The sequence below is a fragment of the Haliotis asinina genome, chromosome 2, assembly GCF_037392515.1.
Source record: "Haliotis asinina isolate JCU_RB_2024 chromosome 2, JCU_Hal_asi_v2, whole genome shotgun sequence".
Taxonomy (NCBI): Eukaryota; Metazoa; Mollusca; class Gastropoda; order Lepetellida; family Haliotidae; genus Haliotis; species Haliotis asinina.
Window position 1 is genome coordinate 67,476,111 of NC_090281.1, and position 27,444 is coordinate 67,503,554.

The 27,444-nt window shown below is 39.8% G+C and overlaps 1 protein-coding gene across 2 annotated transcripts in view; it reads right to left on the reverse strand.

Annotated features, from left to right (window-relative positions):
- LOC137274197 (cytokine-like nuclear factor N-PAC) overlaps positions 1-26,726 on the reverse strand; it is a 63,297-nt gene extending 36,571 nt beyond the window's left edge. For both annotated transcript variants that reach the window (XM_067807251.1, XM_067807250.1), the window contains exons 1-10: positions 26,669-26,726; positions 26,537-26,573; positions 24,039-24,121; positions 23,311-23,446; positions 22,538-22,666; positions 19,528-19,698; positions 11,406-11,453; positions 6,513-6,821; positions 4,226-4,309; positions 3,331-3,543 (exon numbers count right to left, since the gene is read on the reverse strand). In XM_067807251.1, coding sequence (XP_067663352.1) covers positions 3,331-3,543; positions 4,226-4,309; positions 6,513-6,821; positions 11,406-11,453; positions 19,528-19,698; positions 22,538-22,666; positions 23,311-23,446; positions 24,039-24,121; positions 26,537-26,573; positions 26,669-26,703 — 1,245 coding nt within the window. In that variant the 5' untranslated portion in view covers positions 26,704-26,726. The remainder of the gene's footprint in view (positions 1-3,330; positions 3,544-4,225; positions 4,310-6,512; positions 6,822-11,405; positions 11,454-19,527; positions 19,699-22,537; positions 22,667-23,310; positions 23,447-24,038; positions 24,122-26,536; positions 26,574-26,668) is intronic.
- Positions 26,727-27,444: the final 718 nt, after the last annotated feature.

Genomic DNA, 27,444 nt, shown 5'->3' on the forward strand with positions numbered 1-27,444 from the left:
GTACAATAAAAAGAAGTTGACATTGATAATATTTTGTCTTATACGTGAGAAACAACCTCTACCTGCGTCTCAAAAACCTGAACATTAGCAGTTATATTAGTATAAGTCCTCCTGCCATGGAATACTGAAGATAGTTGTTCGTGAATACTCCTCCCATTCAACAGGTAAGGCATCACCTTTTGTCAGATTGTATTGTGAGCAGAAATGAGGATAGTTGGCCATGAATGTTCCTCTCAGTCTACGGGTAAGGCATAACCTACTGTCAGACTGAATTGTGAGCAGAAGTAAAGACAGTTGGCCCTGAACATTCCTCTCAGTCTATGGGTAAGGTATCATCTATTCTCAGACTGTATTGAGAGCAGAATGTTCATGAATGTTCCTCCCATTCAATAGGTAAGGCATGATATATTGTCTGACTGTATTGTGAGCAGAACTGAAGATAACTGGTCATGAATGTTCTTCTCAGTCTACGAGTAAGGCATCACCTACTGCCAGACTGTATTGAGAGCAGAACTGATGATAGTTGGCCATGAATGTTCCTCTAAGTCTACAGGTAAGGCATCACCTACTGTCAGACTGTATTGTGAGCAGAACTGAAGATAGTTGGCCATGAACGCTCCTCTCAGTCTACGGGTAAGGGATCATCAATTGTAAGACTGTATTGTGAGCAGAAATGAAGACTGTTGGTCATGAATGTTCTTCTCAGTCTACGGTTAAGGCATCACCTACTGTCAGACTGTATTGTGAGCAGAACTAAAGATAGTTGGCCCTGAACTTTTCTCTCAGTCTATGGGTAAGGTATCATCTATTCTCAGACTGTATTGAGAGCAGAACTGAAGACAGTTGGCCATGAATGTTCCTCACATTCAATAGGTTAGGCATGATATATTGTCTGACTGTATTGTGAGCAGAACCGAACTGGTCATGAATGTTCTTCTCAGTCTACGAGTAAGGCATCACCAGTGTCAGACTGTACTGTGAGCAGAACTGAAGATAGCTGGTCATGAATGTTCTTCTCAGTCTACGAGTAAGGCATCACCAGTGTCAGACTGTACTGTGAGCAGAACTGAAGATAGCTAGTCATGAACGTTTCTCTCAGTATACGGGTAAGGTATCATCTATTCTCAGACTGTATTGAGATCAGAACTGAAGATAGTTGGCCATGAATGTTCCTCACATTCAATAGGTTAGGCATGATATACTGTCAGACTGTACTGTGAGCAGAACTGAAGATAGCTGGTCATGAATGTTCTTCTCAGTCTACGAGTAAGGCATCACCAGTGTCAGACTGTATTGTGAGCAGAACTGAAGATAGCTAGTCATGAACGTTTCTCTCAGTATATGGGTAAGGTATCATCTATTGACAGACTGCATTGTGAGCAGAACTGAAGATAGCTGGTCATGAACGCTCCTCTCAGTCTACAGGTAAGGAACTGTCTGCTGTCAGTGACAGCAGTAAGATGGTTAATATCATGGTGCAGCCAATGTTGTGCTTGTGCTGCCCCATTAGCCCCATTGTTTCACCTGGTACAGGTAGTTAAGAAAAATGGAACCGTTCGCTGGTGGAAAATGGGTCAGAAGTGGTTAAGGTTCTCTATCAGTACACCAGCATGTCTGTACAAGTGCCAATGCAAGTACACCAACTGAGGTTGTATGTCATTGTAATGACGACATAGTTCCACCTGGCAGGGATTGGAGCTTCCAGACATCATGTATGAAATCATAAATGATATATAACCTACATATGGTAGGTATTGGAGTGTCTTGACATCGTGTATTAAATCATAAATGATATATAACCTACATATGGTAGGTATTGGAGTGTCTTGACATCGTGTATCAAATCAATCCATCATTGAAGTATACAATATGTAACTTACACATAAAACATAAACAATGTATAACATCAAATAAAGACGTAATTAAATGTATGCCATGACAGCTAGTCTATTGGTTACAACATGTGGATGAGGTCAGCAGGGCCACAAAACAGATGTATAATAACAAAGCAAGGAATAATGTTTCAGAAACTGCAGATCTGTGAAGGTCCAGGGGTAGAATAGGCCTTCAGTAGCCCATGCTTGCCATAAAAAGCGACTATGCTTGTCTTAAGAGGCGACTAATGGGATCGGGTGGTCAGACTCACTGACTTGGTTGACACATGACATTGGTTCATATTTGCGCAGATTGATGCTCATGTTGTTGATCACTGGATTGTCTGGTCCAGATTCGATTATTTACAGACTGCCGCCATATAGCTGGAATGCGGCGTAAAACTAAACTCACTCACTCAGAAACTGCACAAAGTGAGTGAGTAAATTGGGTTTTATGCTGCTTCTAGCAATATTCCAGCAATATTCGGACAGGAGACTCCAGAAATGGACTTCACAGATTGTACCTCTGTCAGGAATTAAACCCAGGATCTTTGGCTTAACAGGCAAACGCTTTAACCACAAGGCTAACCCATCGTTCCCATCTGATATTCTCAATCATCAAGGTTTTATAAAGACTTAATGAATTCCATTCTCTGAACAGTCCAGTCTACATCCTTAAGACAGGAAGCAAATGAAGTTATTATGTGTGACCACTTAACAGTGGAGTGGTAAAAAGCTGAAACAAATTTTACACGGCAATCTGTATCAATTTAACATTGAAGATAGATGCTCACTGATGTGCATTAATAAAAGGAAACTTCAAACTTATCTTACCTCACACATAAATGCAGTTTTCTGCCTGGCGAAGCGCTCTTCTATTATTTTAAATGTGCCATATTACAAGCAAGATATATTTCAATGTACTCCGCTGCCAATGGCAACTCATTCAGTACCTGTGATGGTACTTCTTTATCTCGAACAACATTGAATCACAGAAGCATGGAAATTACTGATGTTTTGTGAATGCAAATCAATGGAACGTATACAACTCTAAATCTGTTTTTCTTGTGTCGTCTGCAAAATCTAGCGAAGGGTAAGGAAAGATTTGACAAATAAATTTTGACAAAATGTTCAAATGTAATCCTTGTGAATTTTAACGGGGGAATTACACCATGATGACTTCACTAAGACAACACCTGTGGGGCAAGAAGCAAGAATTGAATCATTTGATTCAGACAGGATGGCTGAAGTGAACAATCTGATGCCCATGCTTCAAACAGTTAAAAATTAACACTTAGGTGCTTGGCAAGATAAATATGTTGTTCACTGGTATTTCAGGGCCCACTGGTTGATGTACAAACATCAAGTGTACATCAACCCATGCCCGCCTCGTGACCAGTGAACAAACAACTTATAACTTAACACTTATTGTTCGTACTGAGAAAAAGAGACATACCTTTGATGCGGTTCGGTTCCAGACAGTGACCTCGTGGCCCGACCTCAAGAGATTCATCACCATACCCTGCCCCATAATGCCCAGTCCTAGGAAGCCGATTCGCAGGGGTGTGGGGATGACAGACTTGGCGGAATTGCGTGTGAGGAGGGCATCGTCTATCTGTGTGGAGGAGGAGACAGCTGTGCCACTGGTGGTAGATGGGACCCCCAGGTTCTGAAATACACAACTCTTGCTTACAACTGAAATACCTCGCATACCGGAGACACTGTCACAATATCAGTCCTATAGGGTTACACCTAAATGATTGAGTGACTGAGTTTAGTTTTACACCGCTCTTAGCAATATTCAAAAAACACATGGAGGGGGACACCAGAAATGGGCTTCACACATTGTACCCACATGGTTAATCGAACCCAGATCATCCGCGTAACAAGCAAACGCTCTACCCACTTGGTTTCCCCACCACTCCAACAATGAATGAACAATCCTGTTAAACTGTTTGGAAACATGTAGTAATAGAAAAAACATGCGCTCTAGTAAATGTAAAATGGTGTTCTTTACAACTAGTACCAGTTGAGATAAGTCACGATGAGCAAGTTTGTGACAACTCTAAATGACCATTTTGCTGCTCAGGTAATTACTTTATTTCTATCACAGGAATAGCTTTAATAATCCAGTGTTCCCTCATGATGTAGTGTAAATATTGTATACTTTTTAACCGACTGATTAGGTCCACAGGAATATTTATATTTGTGGCACTTCAATCTACTGGACTGTAGTTTCTACCACTTCCTTCCCTACAGAGATCAGCCCATCTAAACAGTGCTGCAAGTGACTGTTGCTCCTTTGCATTAACCTCCTATAAAAAATCCATGACTTTTCAAAAGCCCCTGACCTTATGTTGATTTCCTTGAGATTTGCCTGAGGTGCCCTGCCTTCCCTTCACTTGTAGAGACAATGTCATAGACAGCCAGCTAACCTGAGCAAAGTTGCAACAGGAAATGTGCTAAAATATCTGACAATCAACCAAATCGTGTGAAGGTAAGAAAGATGTGCTAGATAGGCAGGCTGGACAGGAGGTACGTAATCATTACTTAGCCGTTAATCATGGTATGCGTATAAATCTGGTGCAGGTACCTTTTTAAGATCCCTAACATCCCCAAACCCATACAATGGAATGGAGGGATACAGGCAGTGTTGCTGGGCCAAAGCCTGCGCAGTTTCCCACTGGCAGCAATGTTGTGTTGCATGTCTTAAATCAGAATCTGCCCTCACCACCACTATGTAGTCAGTTCCCTCATGTAATACATAGAAGAACATTTACAATTGAACTGGACAATACTGATATAACTGGTATCTGATACTTGAGATGACTTGCACCTGGTTACACTGGTAACAGGCAATACAGGTACCTGATTACACTGGTAACAAGCAGTACAGGTACCTAGTTACACTGGTAACAGGCAATACAGGTACCTAGTTACACTGGTAACAGGCAATACAGGTACCTAGTTACACTGGTAACAGGCAATACAGGTACCTGATTACACTGGTAACAGGCAATACAGGTACCTGATTATACTTCAAACATACAATGATTATACTTGTAACAGAGAATACAGGTACATGATTATACTGGTATAATAAAGGTAACTGATTTTACTGGTAACAGACAATACATGTACTTGATTATTCTGGTAACAGACAATACTTGTACCTGATTAAACTGCTAACAGACAATGCAGGTACCCAATTATACTGCTAACCGACGATACAGGTACCTGATAATATGGCCAATGTGTTTATAGAGGAGACCCTAGGATTTGTCTGTATATGGACGGACAGTGTGCATAAAGGAGAGATTTTAATAGAGGAGACCCTATACAGAAGGGCAATGTGTTAACAGAGAAGACCTATACAGAAGAGCAATGTGTTAACAGAGGAGATCCTATACAGAAGGGCAATGTGTTAACAGAGGAGAACCTATACAGAAGGGCAATGTGTTAACAGAGGAGAACCTATACAGAAGGGCAATGTCTTGACAGATGAGACCCTATATTGAGGGGCAGTCTGTCAACCCTATACAGAAGGACATTGTGTTGATCCTATCTGAGGGGCAGTGAGTTAACAGTGGAGATCCTATACTGTGGGAGTGTGTTAATAGTGGAGACACTATACAGAAGGGCAGTGTGTTAATAGAGAAGACCCTACAGTGAGTGGCAGTGTGTTAATAGAGGAGACCCTACACTGAGGGACAGTATGTTAATAGATGAGACCCTATACTGAGATACAGTGTGTTAGTAGAGGAGATACTATAATGAGGGGCAATGTCTTAATAGAGGAGACACTATACTGAGGGGCAGTGTGTTAACATTGGAGACCCTATACTGAGGGGCAGTGTGTTAACAGAGGAGACCCTATACTGAGGGGCAGTGTGTTGACAGAAGAGACACTATAATGAGGGGTTGTGGGTGTACAGAAACATTTCTACTAAAATTAAAAAGCTGAACTGTCTGTGTTCCTGGTGAAAGTGGATCAATTCACACTGCAGCACCTTGCTCATGTTTCAAACCACAGATATATGTTGAATATTACACTCCGTCAACATAGCTAGCTTTCACAAAGTCACTGAGATCTGTTATTATGGATACATATCCAGAATACTCAACATGAGGAAAGAGGAAGAGGAGAATATCCCATAAAGCAGGTGATAATTCACAGAATAATAGGGGTGCAAGTCCATGGCTATTTTCTCCACCATATCTAGTTTGAAAAAAGACGTGGGAAAGAACAAAAAACAGTCACATGACAGTGAATTTTCTGTAACACGCATCCTTACTTAAGTGGTTGATCACATGTACAAGAGATACCAATTCATCTAACAGTCATTAGTCATTAGCCTTTCTTCTAAAACGACATATTATGGCCAAACATACAGTTTGGAAACAACATTAATGATTAATTTTAAAAATCGGACATTTCAACAAATTATTTATCTCATAACACATGGATAATCATGAGTGAGAAAGCACAAGAATATTCTGTATGTTGCTTGTGCATGTGCCTTCTGGACTGAACTTGTACATACAACTTTGTTCGGTGTCTTCATTTAAAATTTTCCTCTTTTTCTGGATCTGACATTTTCACTAATAACGGCAATAAGAAAGGAACTCAGTGCACACCTTATCCATTTCTTCATCATCAGGCATGTCATAAATGTCTTTGGATTTGATTTTGGTGGGCTCTGGTGAAAGGCCTATTTCTTGATAAAATTCATCCTTTGAAATGTTTGGTGTCTTAGAATAATCAGGAATCACAATGGACTCTGAGGATTTTGGAGTATCTGGTGATTTCACAGGTGACTTGACTGTTTGTGTATTGATGTGAATCTTTTGTCTCTTTGACGGCGGTGTTTTAGATGTTGAAGGCCGGGGTTCATCTTTGGGGGCTGACAGGGGCCGCTTGAGTGTTGGTTTGCGAACTGGTGTGGGCTGAAAATAAAACAGATAAATAAATACTACAACAGTAAATGAACACAAAACAAATCAACAGCATGTATTATCACATACTTCATTTTGGTGAACATTCCACACACTTCCACACAGCATCTTTACTGAGAATAAGTTCATTTATTATGTACCTACATAAACTTTGGATAGAAACACACAGGGGTGCAATATTGATGACGTGGTCCATACCCGTATTGCACACCTAATTCTGTATTGAAACCCTGCTACTATGATTTACTGTATTAAGAAACATATCAATGCAAGATAAGAGGGTATATAGTAAATGCAGAACGTTATACAGGTGCATTTGGATGTTTGTATTGAACGAGAAGAAGTCATGGAAGCAGAGAAACAACTCTGCACATGTTCTGTTTACCTATATACCCAGTATCAGTTCCGACTCGGATTGTCCCTTGTGTTAACATCTCTTGGAGAAAATCCGTAAATCAGTTTCCCAACACCTATTGCTCCAGAGACAAAGTCAAGATATGTTTGGAGTATATTTCCAGTAACCTATTACACTGTGGACTAAATTTTAATGATTAACACATTTTTGCTCAATTCATGCCAATATTGAAGCATTGATGGACTGCAACTGTTGAGTCTCTGATAGCAATTAATCGATCAAGTATGTGTGACTATTGATAGTTTAGTAATTGACTTCCACTGAAAAATGTGTAGCGCAAAATACAGGCCTTCTTTGCAGCTTCATTAAGTTTATGTTTTAACTGTTTACTTAATTGGGTTCAAAGTTTCTTGCCAGTTATTAAAGAGACTGAAATTAGTTCAACCTGTTTTTCATTTCATATAAACTCTAAACATTCCTTTGGGAAATGACTTCAAATGAGACAATTCAAGGAGGTAAATACTAATTGCAAACATCTATCAACAGATTTAACCCTTTCAGCAGAATAACATTTTTAAAATTTGGTACGTATTTTAACACACAATTCAGTTAAACATATCTCCAAGATATCGTACAGCGCTGAACAATAAACCCCCCCTTCCCCCACCTCCATCTTCATGGTCTAAAAATGGCTGGCATGAAATGTCTAGTGAACTCATGTCTGAAGAGGGTCATAAGGTCATAAGGAATGGGTGCTCGTTACAATCTTACTAGAACCGAGTCTTTGCTTTGCTTTGTTATTAAATACCATCGGTGCATCACACTGTGGTGGCAGGTACTCGCAAGTGGGGCTAACTATCAATATACATGATATATTGATAGTTAGCCCCACATCTTCAAATATTTGAAAAAAATATCTTTCAGTGAAGATTCTATTAATGGATGACTAATCAGAAAACATACTGAACATCATTTGGAATCAGACAATTAATACCAAACTTGTTCAATACTGTATGACTGAACTGATGTTTACATTATCACAAGAATTTCTGTAGGACTTTTTTGATGCCACAATTTTCATACTGCTAATTTATGAGTTGATTTTGCTAATGATGACATTTTAGCCAGCCTTACTCATGCAGCATGTAGGAATAAGTGCTTGCTAACCCATGTAATACTCACAATAATAAAAGCAAGACACATCTGCACACTTAATTTGAGATAGTAATGGAAAACGAAAACAAATTCTTTGAGTGGCAGTTTGCTTGACAAACAGCGTAGAATCTGTTCTGAAATGCCAAACTCACAAAATAAAATATACTATAACCACAGAATTTCAAACTGAATGTATTCCTACCGCAAAGATGTGCTATGAACCATTTCATCTTTAGCAAATCAGGTCAAATAGAAACAAGAGCCTCCATTTTTATGAAATCACGATTTGGACTAAAAAGTCAAAAACAATACTGGAGAATCCCATACTACCTGTATCTCTGTGTGTAACAATAACGGAGAATCTCACTCTACCTGTATCTGTGCGTCTATACTGGAGAATCCCACACTTCCTGTATCTGTGTGTCTATACTGGAGAATCTCACACTACCTGTATCTCTGTGTCTATACAGGAAAATCTCACACTACCTGTATATCTGTGTCTATACTGGAGAATCTTACACTTCCTGTATCTGTGTGTCAATACTCGAGAATCTCACACTACCTGTATCTGTGTGTCAATAATCGAGAGTCTTACACTTCCTGTATCTGTGTGTCAATAATGGAGAATCTTACACTTCCTGTATCTGTGTGTCAATAATGGAGAATCTTACACTTCCTGTATCTGTGTGTCAATAATCGAGAGTCTTACACTACCTGTATCTGTGTGTCAATACTGGAGAATCTTACACTTCCTGTATCTGTGTGTCAATACTAGAGAATCTCACACCACCTGTATCTGTGTGTCAATAATCGAGAGTCTTACACTTCCTGTATCTGTGTGTCAATAATGTAGAATCTTACACTTCCTGTATCTGTGTGTCAATAATCGAGAGTCTTACACTTCCTGTATCTGTGTGTCAATACTAGAGAATCTCACACCACCTGTATCTGTGTGTCAATAATCGAGAGTCTTACACTTCCTGTATCTGTGTGTCAATAATGGAGAATCTCACACTACCTGTATCTGTGTGTCTATACCAGAGAATCTCACACAACCTGTATATCTGTGTCTATACTGGAGAATCTCACTCTACCTGTATCTGTCTGTGTGTCAATACTAGGGAATCACAGTCTACCTGTATCTGTGAGTCAATAATGGAGAATCTTACACTTCCTGTATCTGTGTGTCTATACTGGAGAATCTCACACTTCCCGTATCTGTGTGTCAATACTCGAGAATCTTACACTACCTGTACCCGTGTGTCAATAATGGAAAATCTCACTCTACCTGTATCTCTACTAAAGAATCTCACACTACCTGTATCTGTGTGTCAATACTGGAGAATCTGACACTACCTGTATCTGTGTGTCAATACTAGAGAATCTTACACTACCTGTATCTGTGTCAATAATCGAGAGTCTTACACTTCCTGTATCTGTGTGTCTATACTGGAGAATCTCACACTTCCCATATCTGTGTGTCAATACTCGAGAATCTTACACTACCTGTATCTGTGTGTCAATAATAGAGAATCTTACACTACCTGTATCTGTGTGTCTCTACTAGAGAATCTCACACTACCTGTATCTGTGTGTCAATAATGGAAAATCTTACACTACCTGTACCTGTGTGTCAATAATGGAGAATCTTACACTACCTGTATCTGTGTGTCAATACTAGAGAATCTTACACTACCTGTATCTGTGTGTCAATACTGGAGAATCTTACACTACCTGTATCTGTGTCAATACTAGAGAATCTTACACTACCTGTATCTGTGTGTCTATACTGGAGAATCTTACACTACCTGTATCTGTGTTTTAATACTGGAAAATCTCACTACCTGTATCTGTGTGTCTCTACTGGAGAATCTCATACTACCTGTATCTGTGTGTCAATAATGGAAAATCTTACACTACCTGTATCTGTGTGTCTCTACAGGTGAATCACACACTACCTGTATCTGTGTGTCAATAATGGAGATTCTTCCTGTATCTGTGTATCTATACAGGAGAATCTCACACTACCTGTATCCCTGTGTCTATACTGGAGAATCTTACTCTTCCTGTATATCTGTGTCTATACTGGAGAATCTCACACTTCCTGTATTTGTGTATCAATACTGGAGAATCTTACACTTCCTTTATCTGTCTGTGTGTCAATACTAGAGAATCACACTCTAGCTGTATCTGTGTGTTTATACTAGAGAATCTCACTACCTGTATTTCAGTGTGTGCATCAATACTGGAGAATCTTACACTACCTGTATCTGTGTGTCAATAATGGAGAATCTCACTCTACCTGTATCTGTGTATCAATACAGTGAGTCAATAATGGAGAATCTCACTCTACCTGTATCTGTCTGTGTGTCTATACTGGAGAATTTCACACTTCCTGTATCTGTGTTAATACTAGACAATCTCACTCTACCTGAATCTCTGTATGTCAATACTTGAGAATCTTACTTATATTTGTGTGTGTCAATGTTGTTTATCTCATCTTTTATGCTATAATTATCAGAAAAATGACCACCAGCCCTTATAATCGTCCAAAACTTTAAAAGTCCTTTTCAAAAGGTTGCCAATAATCAATATCAGGAATCAAACTTGCATCAGACTTCAAGACATGTGGGGGATTACTTCATCTTGTTTTACTTCTTGTTAACCCTGCTGATGGGATTATATTAATAGAGCTATAGCATCAGGTGGGATACCTTTTTCAATAAAAGGAACACTGTTCTATGTAGACATCAACCCGAAAATGATATCCTACCAACAGAAAGCATACTGACATGATCGGCAGCAAATAGCACACAAGAGAGTTATGGTTAGTTTGAACCATCAATGTTAACTGGTGAAATTTTACAGCCACTTGCAAAGCATGCAATATTTCTAAGATGCATGCATGCATGATGCTTGTGATTTTGATTTGGCTGGTTGGCCAGATGGTAACAGCTGGACTATCAACCAGTAGTGGAATCAAGTACAATTTATGCTCCTTCTCCCCTTAATGTCTGTTGGTAGTCTAGCTTGACAAGTATTTGCATTCTCTGCAGCACATTTACCTTCTTTGTTGAATCTTTATTTTTTCCTTTGGTTGTGGACTCAGCTGGCTGCAAAAGGAAATCCATAGATTTAAAATGCATGTCTTTAACTCACGCTGTGAACCCATCTTCCTGAGTATAGGGTCCACCACCACTGTTGTCATGGCTACAGCAGGATGCCAATACAACTTTACAGGTGGAGAGTGGGTGAAGCGTGATAAATTTAGTCATTACTACTCTTATAGAATAAGTGTAATCAGTGAACCGGCTTACATGACACAGCTCTATGGTAGAGAGAGTGGCCATATGCCTGACGAAATGGCCTCATGCTGTACGACACTACCTAATGCCAGATAGAATGGCCTTATGTTGTGCGACACAGCCTGATGCCAGACAGAATGGTCACATGCTGTGCGACGCCTTATACCAGACGGATTAGCGATACATTGAGACAACACTGTCTTATGCCAGACAGAATGGCCATATGATGTGCGACACAGCCTTAAGCCGAACAGAATGGCCATATGTTCTGTGACACTGCCTCATACCAGACGGAAATGGCCATACATTGACACAACACTGTCTTATGCCAGACAGAATGGCCATATACAGTGCGACACAGCCTTATCCCACATGGAATGGCCATATGCTGTGCGACACTGAAGTCACATGCATTACAACAGTGTCCTATGCAATTCAGAATTGAGAAACTGCCAGGAACTTTGTTAAATATCGGCAACTTCATACCTTATATCAAACTGTCAAACTTCCAAGGCATGATTTCCTAATAACCTGTGCATTTGTGTGAGTGAATGATTTGCATTGTTACTGGATGAATCCCAGCTTTCTCAGCCCACTGAACCAGTTAGCACATGCTGCTGTCATACATCTCTACACATCCCGTTTCCATGGTCACCAGGCTGATCAGTCGTGCATCTTGTTATTGTCAAGCTGGTATTTAATCAACAAGAACATTCTCAAAACATAAGCTCATTTCTTATGTTATTCTTAGAACATGTTTAAAATAAACAAGCAAATGTCCTCAACTTACAATGTACTATGTCTAGAGAAAACAGTACAGCTTGATGCATGTTTAGATATGCCAGCTGACCATCGAGATGCAAAAGCTGTATCAGTCCAGTCACAAGCAAACTGTAGTGCAAATAGGGTTGTGCAACGGAGAGAAAAAATACCAGTCGTCCTATAAGCAAGCAAAGTGAGCAAAAGGTTGGAAACATACCTCCCTCACTTTGGTTTGAAAAAATACTTTTCATGTCAAAATAAAACATGGCCACCACCTAAGGTAGACACCCATTTCCTCACTGGGTGAATTTCCAATCTCATATGCAACAAGTACTCTCATTAAATATTACTCAACATTTTGAGTGTCACTTGTGGCTTATCAAATCATTATTCACCTCTGTTGACCCTGTCAGCTTCTTGTTCTTTCAATGTACGTTTCCAACCCTATTTGTGCTACAGTTTGCCTTAAGTCCAATACAGCAGCTGTCTTAAAATATGGCCTATTGTGACTCTGAACGCTGTTAAAACACCAGCCTGTCTACTGATGAAACCCTCCTGCATGACCACTTTGAAAAACATGCTTCCCTCAGTACCTTGTAGTGTGATCATGGACCATATAGACAGTGGGGAATTCTAGTCAAATATATGTCACTCTAAAGCAACTACAGCAGTCATGTGTTTCAGGGTATAGCTTATAACAGAGTGGCAGAAAAAAAAGTACAAAACAAAGATGAATAATGAGTTTCACTGAAGATTTCAAACAAGCAAGGATACAAACATGCCGATGTCAAGCTTCATGCTAACATCTTATGTACATCTCAATTCTGGCTCATAAATAATTGGGACACATTGTGAAAACATAACAAACAGTACTAGATAACACTAGATGCACCGATCTACAAAGTCACAGCCCTTACCTCCCTTTGGTTTCTTCCATACTTAAACCTCACAGGACACACACTTAAACCTCATGGATCACACACCTGAACCTCACAGGACACACACTTAAACCTCATGGATCACACACTTAAACCTCATGGATCACACACCTAAACCTCAAAGGACACACTTTTAAATCTCAAGGGTCACACACTAAACCTCACAGGTCACAGAGCATGGTGTAAACATCATAATGTGGTTTGCAAAAGAAATCTCTAAAAAGATAGAATGAAACATTAGTAGATTCCAGTTTTTAGAAACTGTCTTATCTCATGCTACATTTCTGCAGTCAATTAGTCATGAGCTCCTGCAAGTGAGTGACTGGCTTTCATATTCAGCATTAATATAAGCAGGTCACAGAACAAATCATAGTCATAAGATACAGCAGCTCACTTATCAGAGATTAAAAATATAAGAAATCTAAAATGATAGATCTAAAAGGTTTTGGTTAAGCTTGAAAGAGAAACAGAAAAGTAACCAATATGAAAAACAAAACAATCTGGTTTCCATGAGTAACGACAATAATCATGGATTCCCCCTACGCCGTGTTATGGACAATACGGTGTCACCCTTACACTAATGTCTCCGTACACTCAACAATTTTATGGATAGACAAGGATGAGAATGGGTATGAGTGATAAAAGAAGAAAATGGGCTTTGGGTCTTTGGGGTTGTGTTAATTGAAACAATGTAAGATATATCATGAATGACACCAGCCTGATCAAATACATGGAATTCTGTGGATTCATGGAAAATTCTCATCCCTGGATACACAACTATGCAACTTTTTGGTGTAGATCCTTAGAACATTATCAAGGATCATTTGCTTGATGTTGCTCATTAACAAAAGTGTTCCTCTTCATCATACTTTTAAATGCCACCTAAAAAAAAAAATGGTATGCTTATACTCAAACATTACATCAGTTTAGAATGATCATATCACAAAGAACCCAAAACACCAGATATATGCCTGCTGTCTACCTTCAACAGTTTCTCATCACCACATATTTTGATTTACATGGACGGGTGTGCCAGAAAATTTGCATCTGTTATAGGTACAAAGGCACCAGATGACATGTAGATGAGACTGGTTCAGATATCCTCTTCTAACATGCCAAGCTACGAGGGGATGTCAATAAGTTTTGAACCTTGAGCATTTTTCATACTCAGGTGTCACAGCCTATGGTACGACATTGAACCTTGGGGTGTAGCTGATGTGATATATAAGTTTTGGTATCATACTCTCAGAAGTTATTGAACAGCTCACATTGACAGAAAGAGACCCCCCTCACAGCAGTGAAAATAAATAAAATTGAGCATAGAGCAGTAATTAAGTTTTTAGTTCTTGAATGAAACCCGGCGAAGAACATTGAAGAAAGGCTTTCAGCAGTTTATGGGAAGTCTTCCCCTTCATCTGCTACCATCAAACGATACGTCAATGAATTTAAGCATGGTGGAGAGAGTCTTGAACATGACCGGCGTCCAGGTCACCCAACAACAAGCACTAGTCAGGAAAACATTGACAGAGTGCATAGACTTGAGCTGGAAAATCGTTGAATCACACTCCACGAGTTAGAGGAGACCACAGGCATTTCACACGGATCCATCGAGACAATTCTTCATGAACGTCTCGTCATGTCTAAGGTGTGCGCAAGATGGGTGCCAAGAATGCTTACAGATGAAATGAAGCAAACAGGGGTCACCATAAGCAACTCCATGCTAACCAGATACAAGCAGAATCCAGAAGATTTTCACTTTAGGCTAGTAACCTGTGATGAAATCTGGATCCACCATTATGATCCTGAGAGCAAACAAGAATCCATGGAATGGAAACATGTCACTTCTCCCAGGACCAAAAAGTTCAAAGCCTCCAGATCAGGGCAGAAGGTAATGGTGACAGTCTTCTGGGATAGCAAAGGTGTCATCCACATAGACTACTTACCGAAAGGAAGAACAATGAATGGGGAATATTACGCTAACTTGTTGAGGCAAGTGCGACAGTCAATCAAGGAGAAGCGCCTGGGCAAGATCAGACGTGGTATTCTTCTACATCAAGACAATGCTCCAGTACACACCTCTCACGTTGCAGCCACTGCTGTCCAGGAATGCGGGTACGAAATCTTGCCGCATCCCCCCTACTCTCCAGACCTGGCACCAAGTGATTACCATCTGTTCCCAAATCTCAAGAAACACTTGCATGGTCGTAGATTTCAGGATGATAATGAGCTTATTGCTGCTACTGAGGCTTGGTTTGAGGGCCAAAATGGCGCCTTCTACAGAGATGGCATCAGCGACTGGCAGAAAAGATGGAACAAGTGTCTTGACTCACAAGGGGACTATGTTGAAAAATAAATGTGGTTCATACCAATATTTTGTGATTTTCTATGCAAGGCTCAAAACTTATTGACATCCCCTCGTATTTATGGTGAAACCCCAGATTCTGACATGTGATCATAAGAGGAATAGGATTTTTAGCTGTAGTGAAATAGCTTGACAATTCATTGGATGCTTACTGAGAATTCCCTATTCATCTACATACACATGTTCTGTGACACAAATGTGATATTCTGACCGTACCTGTGATACAAAATGCTAGTCCAATCCAGTGGTCCACTGTGATACATCCTCCACAAAGATATCCACATAACTATATATAAAGATGCATAACCCTCTTGATGACATCTTCCACAAACAGCTGACAAATGACTCAGACTGTCCATGATGGGGAAAGATTCATTCCAACATGCTGACAAACTAGAATGCAACTAGAATGACATGTTGTCCTTAGTGCCCACTGTGATGCTGCAAAATGCCTGTGGCTGACTTGACAAACAAGGCCCAAAGCCAGGTTGTGTCATCATTCCCTTCTACTGCTGATAGCGGCATTATTATGTAACTTCATAAACTCCTCTACCTGCTCGTGCATGAAGGTACAAATTACACATGGGGCTCAGGTTAATTTCCTTATTGTGTGCCATGCCAAAATCTAACTGAGCTACATCCACTGGGTCAAAGACTGTACCACAATCAGCTCTTTCAGTTTGCATGGCTGTGGCGCCAGAGACTGTTGGTCAACTCCTTTGTCCAGGGCCAGAGGTCTTCTGGCCTCCATCAGTATGGTGCTGAACATATGAGGTTGTCGGAAGGACATTTCCGAAACTCCACATGTGACTTCTTGAATGCTTGCAGAAACACGAAGTAGTTCCTTATGAACACTGGTCTTACCCTTGTCTGAAAAGGCTGAGAAAAGTCCCCTTTGGTGATACAGTTCCATGGCACAGTTCCATGGCACACTTTCACCTAAGCCAATCTAATGAAAACAGTTGCAACTTACCTCCTCTAAGGTAGTGTAATAAGACTGGCAAAGCATAGCTCTGAGGCTGAGGACTAAAATCTGATGTGACATACATCTCCCTGCAGCCAAACGAATTTTCAAAGTCTTTCACTTGCTGTTGTTTCCAGTCATGATCACCATGACACTGCATGGAACTCTTGGTTGATGTGAGGTTGCCTCACCATGGTGAGGCCATAGCCTGCCTGCCTGTCCTATCTGCAAGTCCAAAATGTTGACAGCTCCAATGTTGGTTATCATGGAGGGCATCACGACTCTGCTATGAAGACGCAACAAATGGTGCATGTAACAGCACCGGGGAGAAATATCATCACTATCACAACCTCCATGGCAAGTTGGTGGAGCGAAGAGAGACACTGGAGTCTCTGGACGATCAGAATGACAATGCCAAATCGCTGATCAGAAATGTAGGGTAGTTTTGTTTATTGATAACAATCCCCAGTATTCCATACTGTTCAGAACATTCTATCAAGGTTTGCAACTGCCTTAGGCTGAGTTTGAAAAGACTTTTCAATAAAATACATTTCATAGGCTAATAATATCATATATAATTATCCTGATCACATCTTGTCTCTATCCCTGAAAGGTATTGCCAACTTCCTGAGCTGTGTTCTCCATAAAATGGAGCATCTTTCCATCAAAATGCATCCTTGTTCAGTACAGGGCAGCACTACATGACCATGACCACCCCTCCATTTTCCTACTTACAGGTTAAAAAACACCTCAAAGGATAGAGCCAGGACGGTTGAGAGGGAAAAGTAGCATGTGAGCCAGGATAGGGAAGACAATATTCTACCTACACAAATATGTATCTTTTACGTTATTACAACTAATTGCAGAAATCTGAGAGAAGGGAGTGGGTTCCAATTTTGTTTGTGATAACTGTTACCAGTTCCGTGAAACAAGATGAGGATATGATTGCATTTTCTGTTCTTGTGTTAATGTGGGGTACCACCTTTTAGGATAGTGGAACAACTCCCTTTTTGTGGGTTTCATATGGCATGCAATGGAATATATCCTACATACCTTAAAAAGATTCTAGGGTTTGGACCAGAACAAAAATAGAATCCTGTCAGCAATGCTTGAAAAATTACCTAGTAAAACAGGGGACATGTGGCTATGGTCCAGTAACCTGTTGTCTTGAAGTCTACAAGATACAGGTAACTGTAGTCTATCATCTAGTGGGCACTGTAAGCTGCTGTGAGACTACAAGTGGAACGTTAGTGGAAGCACTATCTGTGGGAGAATGTTAGAGAAAAAGATAGCCAAAGAATTCATCTGATTTCTATAAGCAGTATTCTGTAATGGTCAGGAGGGAGCTGTTACACTGCTAGAATAGCTCTGACTTCATGTGGGTAGGATCCCTTCGGTAGGTTCTGAGTATGCTTCCTTTCCTCAGGAAGATACTTGATCAGGAAACGTCTAAGGAACATCCTTAGGATCTCCCAAATTCTCTAGTATTTAGCACATCTTCTACCTCAAATTCATTGCAGTACTTCGAACAAGATCTTGCTTGTTCAACAGAGTTACTTCATTGACAGCCAAAAGATCCCATGTATCAATGACCATGACTGAACCGAATATGTGGTCTGTCCAAAGGTCTGTGAAAGGCCCTTGTGGATGGCCTGTCTGATTTTCGGAATCCTAGACCAGTGACTCTTGAACTGTATCCTCTGCATGATATTACGTTCAAGTACTACCCGGTGGTTTGAAGGATGAGGATTCTAAAGAATGTCTTGGAAAACAGGTCTGACCAATGGAAACTGGTTATAGAGCAATGAGGACAAAGAAGTGGGCGTCCAGCTGAGTTAGAGCTGATGTGATCAGAAAGAAAGCCCTAATGTTTCTTGCTGCAGCCATTGCTGAGAGAAACTTTCTCTTAGTCAGCCTGAAGATTCTTCCATGGATCTAACATTGTTTTGCTGATGGGTTATGAAATTGTGAGGCTAAATAAGTAGCATCGCATGCATGATTCCATGGACTGGTCCTGCTTGAAACTGAGAGTGATAAGTCAGCTGACCTGATCACACAACTCTGGTGCACGAAAGCAGAACAAGTTTGCATTTCAGTGAGATAGTTTTCAGTTCTTGGAGAACACAGCACAATAAGTTTGCGCTACATCTCATGACATGACAAAACACATTGACAGTGTTCACGAATAGTGTCTGACCCTCTGACAAATCTGGCAGATTTGGCAATGGTCAGACTGAAGTCCCCAACCTGCTGGCCCCAGTGTCTGACTGAATATATCACAATGACTTTGTCTGAAGTTGTTATTTGTGGCATGTGACACTTGTTCACTGTTTATAAATTTATGTTTACAATGTTTGTCATCATATAATGTTAATAATTTCAATGAAAATTATGAGAAATGTTAAATCTGAAATGTTTGTGTAACTTTATTCTGTGGGTCCTGTGAATTTTCAGTGGGTCAGACAGATATCTGAAACTTACAGGACCCAAAGTCCTGTCACTTTGAAACACCATTCGTAAACACTGCATTGACAAAAATTAAACAAAGGAAACAAAGGAAGTTCTTCAATTGTCAGGCTGTTTGGATCATCTGTGCAGGTTTCACCTTATAAGCCTTCTGAATACTTCACATGATATGCAACAGACAACAGACCACACATAATCTCACAAAAAACACCTATGGTGCCGGTGAGGTAATACACATATCATTCTTACGAACGACCTTTCAAACATGTGCTTGAGTTAACCCTATCAGAATCTTGTGTTGCTCTCGACCTCCATGGCAACAGTAGCCAAAACAAACCTTCTAAATGAGGTTCACATGTAATATGACAATGTTGTTGCCAAGGATCTCACCTTCTTGACAACGCTATCTACTGACGAATCACGTGATTTGCTTGTGCCATTGATAACGTTAGACGACCTGCGTCTCTCTGCAGACTCCCCTGACCTGCGCCTACTGTTCAGGTTCCTCCGGCCACTCCCGACCGGTGCCGATGACCGGCGTTCCTCTACGCCTTTCTTTGACTAGTTGGGACAAAGCAAAGCAACTAAAGAGGTTAGAGCCATGCACACAAAGATTACAAAATATCAGACAAGCACACATGCAGGAATGCACTTAATGTGATTGAGAGTTACAAAGTTATTTTGAACATAAATGATAGATGTAGTGTTGCATCCAGGAATTGGGGATTAAGGGCGACATTCCCCTTAACTGTTACAAAAGAGGAAGACCTCACACCAAACAAGGGGGATGACATATTGACCAACAACAGGTATTTACTACAGTGATGATTATGAAACAATGCTCAACTATCCACATGAGTTTTCTTTTCTGGCCTTTGGCTCAACACACATGAAATAATCATTTATCTTAGATTTCTATGGTGAAACAGCAGTATCAGAGGAAATTACTTAGATCTTAGATCTGGGATCTGGGATCATTTTGGATTGTAGAACGGGGTCAGCTTATGTAAAGGTTCCATTTTTGTGTAACTTTTTCAGGGGAAAAGAAAATGACAATACATTACATATCACCTTGAGTGAGCAAACAAGAGAAGAAAACTTTGTCAGTAAAGGACAGTAAATTGGTAATTAAACATCACTAGACAAGATTGTTTACCATGTCTTTTCTAATTACTTTTTGCTTCACATTGTATTAGATGCATGGATTAAGATAACTATGTGTCTTTGTCTTGTACACAGAGCTGGAAATAGCAATCAGCCGTGCAAAAGTCCTCCACAATTTACTTGTGATTTTCTAGATGAATTCTGATGCAGTGATAAAAAAATAGTATCTGAAACTGTTATTTTATCGAAAGAAATGAATTCTAGCATTGCGCAATTCTAACTGCAGGTTTTGCTCTATCAATATGAAATACTGATACGCAGATACGCAGGTGAACCGACTGAACCGCAGGTGAACCGAACCGACTGACCAAATATGATATATATGTGGTCATTTATAGTTTCACTTTTTGTAGGATATGCACATTAATAGGGGGAATCACATAGTCTGGATGCAACACTGCAATGCACAAATTTGGATTGTGCCTAGCTGAGAACAACAAAAAGTGCACCCCTGCAGGGTGCATAGAAAATGCAGATCATGCAAGCATATGAATTGGGAGGAACATTAAACAATCACGCATGAAGTTAAGGTATTTTAGCAGAGAAAGAAAGCTCATGAAGGATGATCAATAATGTTGTGTGCCAACACCTGTTTAAAATTATGAGTAAGGGATGATGAATAGGAAACGCACACAAATAATACATATCCCGTAACCTATGTTGTACACTTGACTTCATTCATGAATAATTCATTAATTAATGAAGTTCCACATATGAAGAGATGATCCCCAGGCCTTTCACATTTCTGAAGAATCCGAATCTATATTTGTGTGTGCTTTCACAAGAATAACTTTACAAGTATAAATGATAAAGTGCATCTCCCTACAACCGAGTATAGAAGAGAAAGGATGACAAACTGCTATAAAGAAATCGTGGTTCACTAACTGAATGACGATGTACAAGGGAGCAGCTACAGCAGAGACAGAGAGAAAGAAGTAATGAGACCAGATTAAGAGTGCAGATCTAGCAGTGAGAGGCAGTCAGCATCTGTGTGTGCTTTGAGGGAAAAGGATGTAGGTGGAGGCAACATGTGACACTCACCAAATCATTCCTAATGTTTAACCAGAGCGCCATGGTTCAGGGGATATATCATGTAACATCACATACAAGAAGTAGTTACACTTTGATCTACTAAAGTCTTTATGCAGTAAAAGGACTTGCTGTGTACAGAGCTGCCAACCTTCACTAGTGACCTAAGGCCCTGTTCTACTCACACAAACAAACTAACCTGCATAGACAAAACCTATCAAGTCATATCAACAGAAGTATTTTCGAGCAAAGCTCAGCGAACACATATACCTGAAAACAATCTGGCCAAATGGTATCTTCCTTGATTAATAATTTGGACTCCAATTCACATGAACTGTTTTTTCTGCATAGCAAATTCTGTCTTGTAATAGAACCTTACAGTAAAGCAGACTGCAGTTGACCAAACAGAAATGTCTTCATCTTAAAACATTAGGGACATTTTAGTGGTACATTGAACCTATTTCTAGCAGTTCTATAACCCCACTTGTCCACTATCTGACCAACAAGCTGAATCCAGCTAGGTGATTCAGTCCTTTTTGATCCTACTTATCAACTATCTGACCAACGTATTATCTATCTGACCAATGAGCTGCCTCTACCCATGTGATTCAGTCCTTTTTGACCCTACTTATCAACTATCTGACCAACAAGCTGCCTCCAGCTAGGTGATTCAGTCCTTTTCGACCTTGCTTATCAACTATCTGACCAACTTATCACCTATCTGACCAACAAGCTGCCCCTACCCAGGTGATTCAGTTCTTTTCGACCCAACTTATCACCTGTCTGACCAATGAGCTGCTTCTACCCAGTTGATTCATTCCTTTTACTCAGTTTTTGACCCCACTTATCATCTGTCTGACTGACGACCTGTTTCCAGCCAGCTGATTTCAGTCCTTTTCGACCTGTGTTATCAACTATCTGACCATCGAGCTGTTTCCAGCCAGGTGATTCAGTTCTTTGAGACACCAGTTATCAACTATCTGATCATCAAGCTGCCTCTACCCAGGTGATTCTGTACTTTCAGATCCCCCACTTATCACCTGTCTGGCCAACAAGCTGCCTCTACCCAGGTGACTCAGTCTTTTAGACCCTATTAATCACCAGTCTGACCAACAACCTACCTGTAGCCAGACCTTGAGTATTGTTTGTCTTGTCGTTAAAGGACTACAGAGCTGATGCTGCAAATGGACCCTGCTTGTGGACTTACCTTCTTGCCAGCTAGGGGTTCCCTGGAGTAGTCTCTGTGAGCTGCTCCGTCTTTTTTTGTGCCGGATGTTGGGAAGATCTGAGCCAGCTCTTCATCTATAGAAGGCAGTTCACAGGTCTTGACAGCCACCTGAAAGAGGACATACCTTGGTCCCGACTATCAGTGCTTGCTGGGCTGCACAAGTAGTCTAACATGACAACACTTGTCTAACAGCGGAATACACCAAGCATTGTAAGTACAAACTTCACTCATGCCAGATAAAGCTGTCTGGGATTTAACTAGCATCACCTTCATAAGTGAAATATGTACATGATGTCTCAAGTAAAAAACAACTTGAAACAATTTCTGATGGTACTAAAGCAGCACAAGTAATGAAATCTTCAGTGTCAACTCAATCTAATCATGTTCATCAAACTTCTATTCTGACATTACAGAAAGCATTAATTAACTCCTTAGAAAACATAATAAGAGAAATCTATGTTCAAAACAAAAAGTAAAACTTCAAGTAAAACTGTATTGTCACATGCCACTGAAATTTTGAAGAACATCCGGCAAAAAATATATCAAGTGGCCATGAGAATGGAACCACTCAGATTTTCAAGACCAAAAATTCTCTGACAGGTGGGTTCCTAAACTTGACTGAGCAATTATTATCATACCAGGTCAGATGTAAGTATATGCAAAAGGAGATTTCTCAAACTGTCTGTTAATGTCAAAATACAAGACATTTGAAACAAGGCCACTATGGTGTGGACAATTCTACATTTGCTTACACTGGCTGGCAGAGCTTTGAGTGCATCCTCTATAGCTTCAATGGCCTCCTTAAAGCCACGAGGGATTCTGGATGTGAGGCTGTACTTGTTGCGGTTGTCAGCATACAGGTGTATGCTTTCTTCTGGGATCCATGCACTGCAAACACATGGGGCATAATTAGTCATGGCATAGTAGGTGCTCTTGCTTCATGCATTGTTTGGCCACCAACATCACTTCACAAGCCTCGTGCCTGGGCTGACCACTAACAACACTCTGAAAAGTTGTTCTTGCCTGGTGCCAAGGTTGACTACAAACAACACTTTGACAAGTTGTTCTTATCTGGTGCCTCAGCTGGCTAGTAACAACACTTTGACAAGTTGTTCTCGTCTGATGCCAAGGTTGGCCAGTAACAACACTTTGATATGTGGTTCTCATCTTCTGCCTAAGTTGACTACAATTAAGACAGTTAGACAAGTTGTTTTCATCTGGGTGCTAGGGTGACAATTAACATTTGTAGCCAGGACTGTTAAAATTACACATGCAAATAATCCATAAAACCTGGTTCAACTCTAAAGACAGTAGATATTTCCTCTTGGATGACATTCCACGCATGAAAGCAGCCTCATCTGTATGATAAATATTGTCTTATTATATCATTGTTTTTAGCTCATGAAACGGCAACACAACCAGAAAACTAGTGCAATCTCAGTCAATAACATTAGCAAGAAATACACAGTTGAATACATACTAGTTCTCGGACCCAAAGAAGAAGACAAAATGATGAGGCTTCTTATTGGATGGACGTTTCACTTCATCCTTGGGCTGGATTACCTGAAAAGCACATAGCAATGAGGAAATATGCTTGAATGGGTTTTTTTTGTGTCTTCACAAACAAAACAGACATAGATCATTATTACAGCATTTGCATAATGGGTTTTCAGTTGGCTTTCAAAAGATATCTAACAATTACAATAACTGTAGATAGTTTTCTGATACATTCACAAGTAAGTAAAACACTACTGCAAGTCAGTTATTACTATATTATTAGTCTCACAACATGTCATACAAGAACAGCATTAACAAATCTCAAGAAATGGGCTGAAACAGTTGACACATAATTTTGCGCAAAGGATAACTTTCTATACATACAACATGTAGGACATGTTGCAATAAAAGTAGTGCAACAGGAATCTGGCTTGTGCAACTGACTTATTCTACTGTAGGTTGCACTCAGTGCAAGAAAATTAATATTTCTTAAACTGAGCCCTGCTCAGTATGAAGGATCTGACCCATTTGAACATAAGAAACTCATCTCTGCAGTGAAACCTACTGCAAACTTCAAGCAAGCTCTGATTTAACCAGTAAAGTCATATATAACAATACATGTACTTTAATACAGTTAAAATCCATGAACATCTTTAATTCTGCGACAGGAAACAAGGACAAACTATGGTAAACAATACCAAATGCCCATTAAACATGTCCAAATAATTCCTTTTCATGAAAACAATTCTAAAAATCAACATGTTATACAGTATGTCAATGTCAAAACAACATACAGTTTTAAGATCATTGTGACAAACCTATTCTTTGAAAACTCTTTCAACCCTTCAAACATCTGAAGAAGATCAACTGTTGTAAAACCAATGAATACACTATACTTAATTACATTTTGTTCAAATTTTCACATTGCATAATTCTTCAGACTAATGTCCTAGCTGGTCTAGCATGTCATTAACTGAGTGTTACAATTCTGCAGCATTATGATTGATTGAGTTTAGCTTTACACCACACTCAGCAATATTACAGCTATATGGCAGTCTGTAAATAATCCAGCCTGGGCCATAGTCCAGTGATCAATGGCATAAGCATTGCTCTATGCAACAGGGATATGATGACGTGTCAATGAAGTCAGCAGGTCTGACCACTCGGTCTCGTTAGTCCCTTCTTACTAGCATGGGTTGCTGAAGATCAATATTAGCCAGGATCTTCACATGTCTCAACATTATGAATGTCAACCACTCATCTATATACAACATAAACAACTGATAATTTTTCTTACAAGAAGCAAGTGATATATGTGACTCAGCTTCATATAACAAGGTCTCTGGCTATTTTCTATATATTCTTTCATAATGGTGGTTGGCGGAGATATTTCCAGTTATTTTTTAGTTTTGTGATCACAAATAAGGAGATGGGCACTTGCTACCGAGTACTTTTGGTTTGCAAAATTACATTCTTTGAGTGATTACTAGAACCAGTCTGTCAAATAAGTCACCATAAACATCTCTCCTGAAACCTCCTTCTCATAGGGCTTGTGTACAAGTGTTTTTCTGTGATTTCCATAACTTGAAGAAAACAGAATATATATTCGCATATACATCAAATAACTTTTGTCAGCCTTGTTCAGGTATAAATGCATGTTTTATTAGAGGTAATGTTGCGACATAGAACAATTTTGAGGGACAACAAGAATGGCATTTTCACATTACACCTAGCTCTTCAGCATGGTAAACTAATATTTTTATCATAAGGTTTGCCCATAACCTCAGGGCTAAAACTCAAGCTTAGATTGACCCAAATCTAAGTTTGAATTAAAGAATTACATGTGTTCATAAACGAGAGTTGTATCTCAATCATCTGTTCATCAGATCTGACAGATGTCTGTAATGTCTAAATAAAAATATTTAGCAACATCATACTACATCCTTTAAAAACAATGGCAGTAACAGTAATGCAATGTAAGTGGATTGTATTTGTGTGACAAAATAACTTATATTAGTTACAATTACAATCAAGTGATATAGCAATATACACAGAATGCTTTTATAATGTAAACATGAATGAAAAGTATTCTCAAAATAATAGAAAATATAATTCAAGTTTTATATGAAGTAAATAAATTAGAATACCCCCCCAAAAAAACTAAATAGAAACGAAGATCTCAATGTAACAGAGAAACCCATTAGAGATCAGGTTGTTGGCAGGTGCTTGGTGTGTCGGTTAAGGGGAGATAACTGTGTAAGTCAAAATATTTTCGTATCGTTTTTGCTGGTTCTGGAGGTAAATATGCATTATGTTGTTTATGCAATAATGAAAAATGACCCCTATTACCCTAGACAATACAAATGTATGAGTCTACTCGCTGATCAGAAGGTAAATATGCGTATTCCGGTGAAAGGTGTTTGACACACAATGCGCTTGCAAGCGAAGCCCAAACCGCTGCCGGTGTGACCGTAAACTCACCCTTCCTGGCCAGGCTGGGAACCCCTTCATCTTTGCCCTGAAACGTAATCACGGGAAACATAAATATTCCGATATGCAAATAAAATGACAAGCGATTACCAGATCGTATTTCGAATATTTGACAAAACTTACCACACAAGATCTCCAACTTTAAACTTGGCCGCCATCTTGTCCAGTTTCACATGGGCAGTGTTGCATGATGGGACAAAAGTTGGCGTCGGGACTTTCGGATCGGGTCATATTGACACGAATCAGTAAACAATGAGACCCACAGGCTAACTGTATTTAGTGGAAGCGCCACAGATACAATAACACAGGCTGGGGATTTTTGTTTTTACAAAAATCGGAAAAATCGATCTATACAATATTCTGCAAAAGGGTCTAGATTGTTTTCGCTGTGTGCGAAGAACGTTATCTTACACTAAATTTTCGGATGTCCCTCTCAAATAGTAGACGAGTGAGTGAGTTTAATTTTTGCCGCTTTTAGCAATATTCCAGCAATGTCACGGCTTGGGCACACCAGAAATGGACTTCACACAATGTGCCCATGTGGGGAATCGAACCCGGGTCGATTCTTCAACCACCACTGCCCAACCGCCCCATGAAATAGACGAGGCATCTACGACTACTGTAAGATTTACCCGTCGTACATCCTCACATCTCTGCGTGTGTGTGTGTGTGTGTGTGTGTGTGTGTGTGTGTGTGTGTGTGTGTGTGTGTGTGTTGAATTCACCTGTATGAGAAGCTCCTGTTTGCATGTATAAGGAGATAATTGTCTGATCCCATTCAAACAAATCAAACAACCGTAGACTAACGCTTAGTATCTGAATTCACATAATTGTGACAGTAAGAAATAAGCCCATTTAAGTTGAAAATCAGCCCATGGGAGACCAGAGATTCAGAACCCG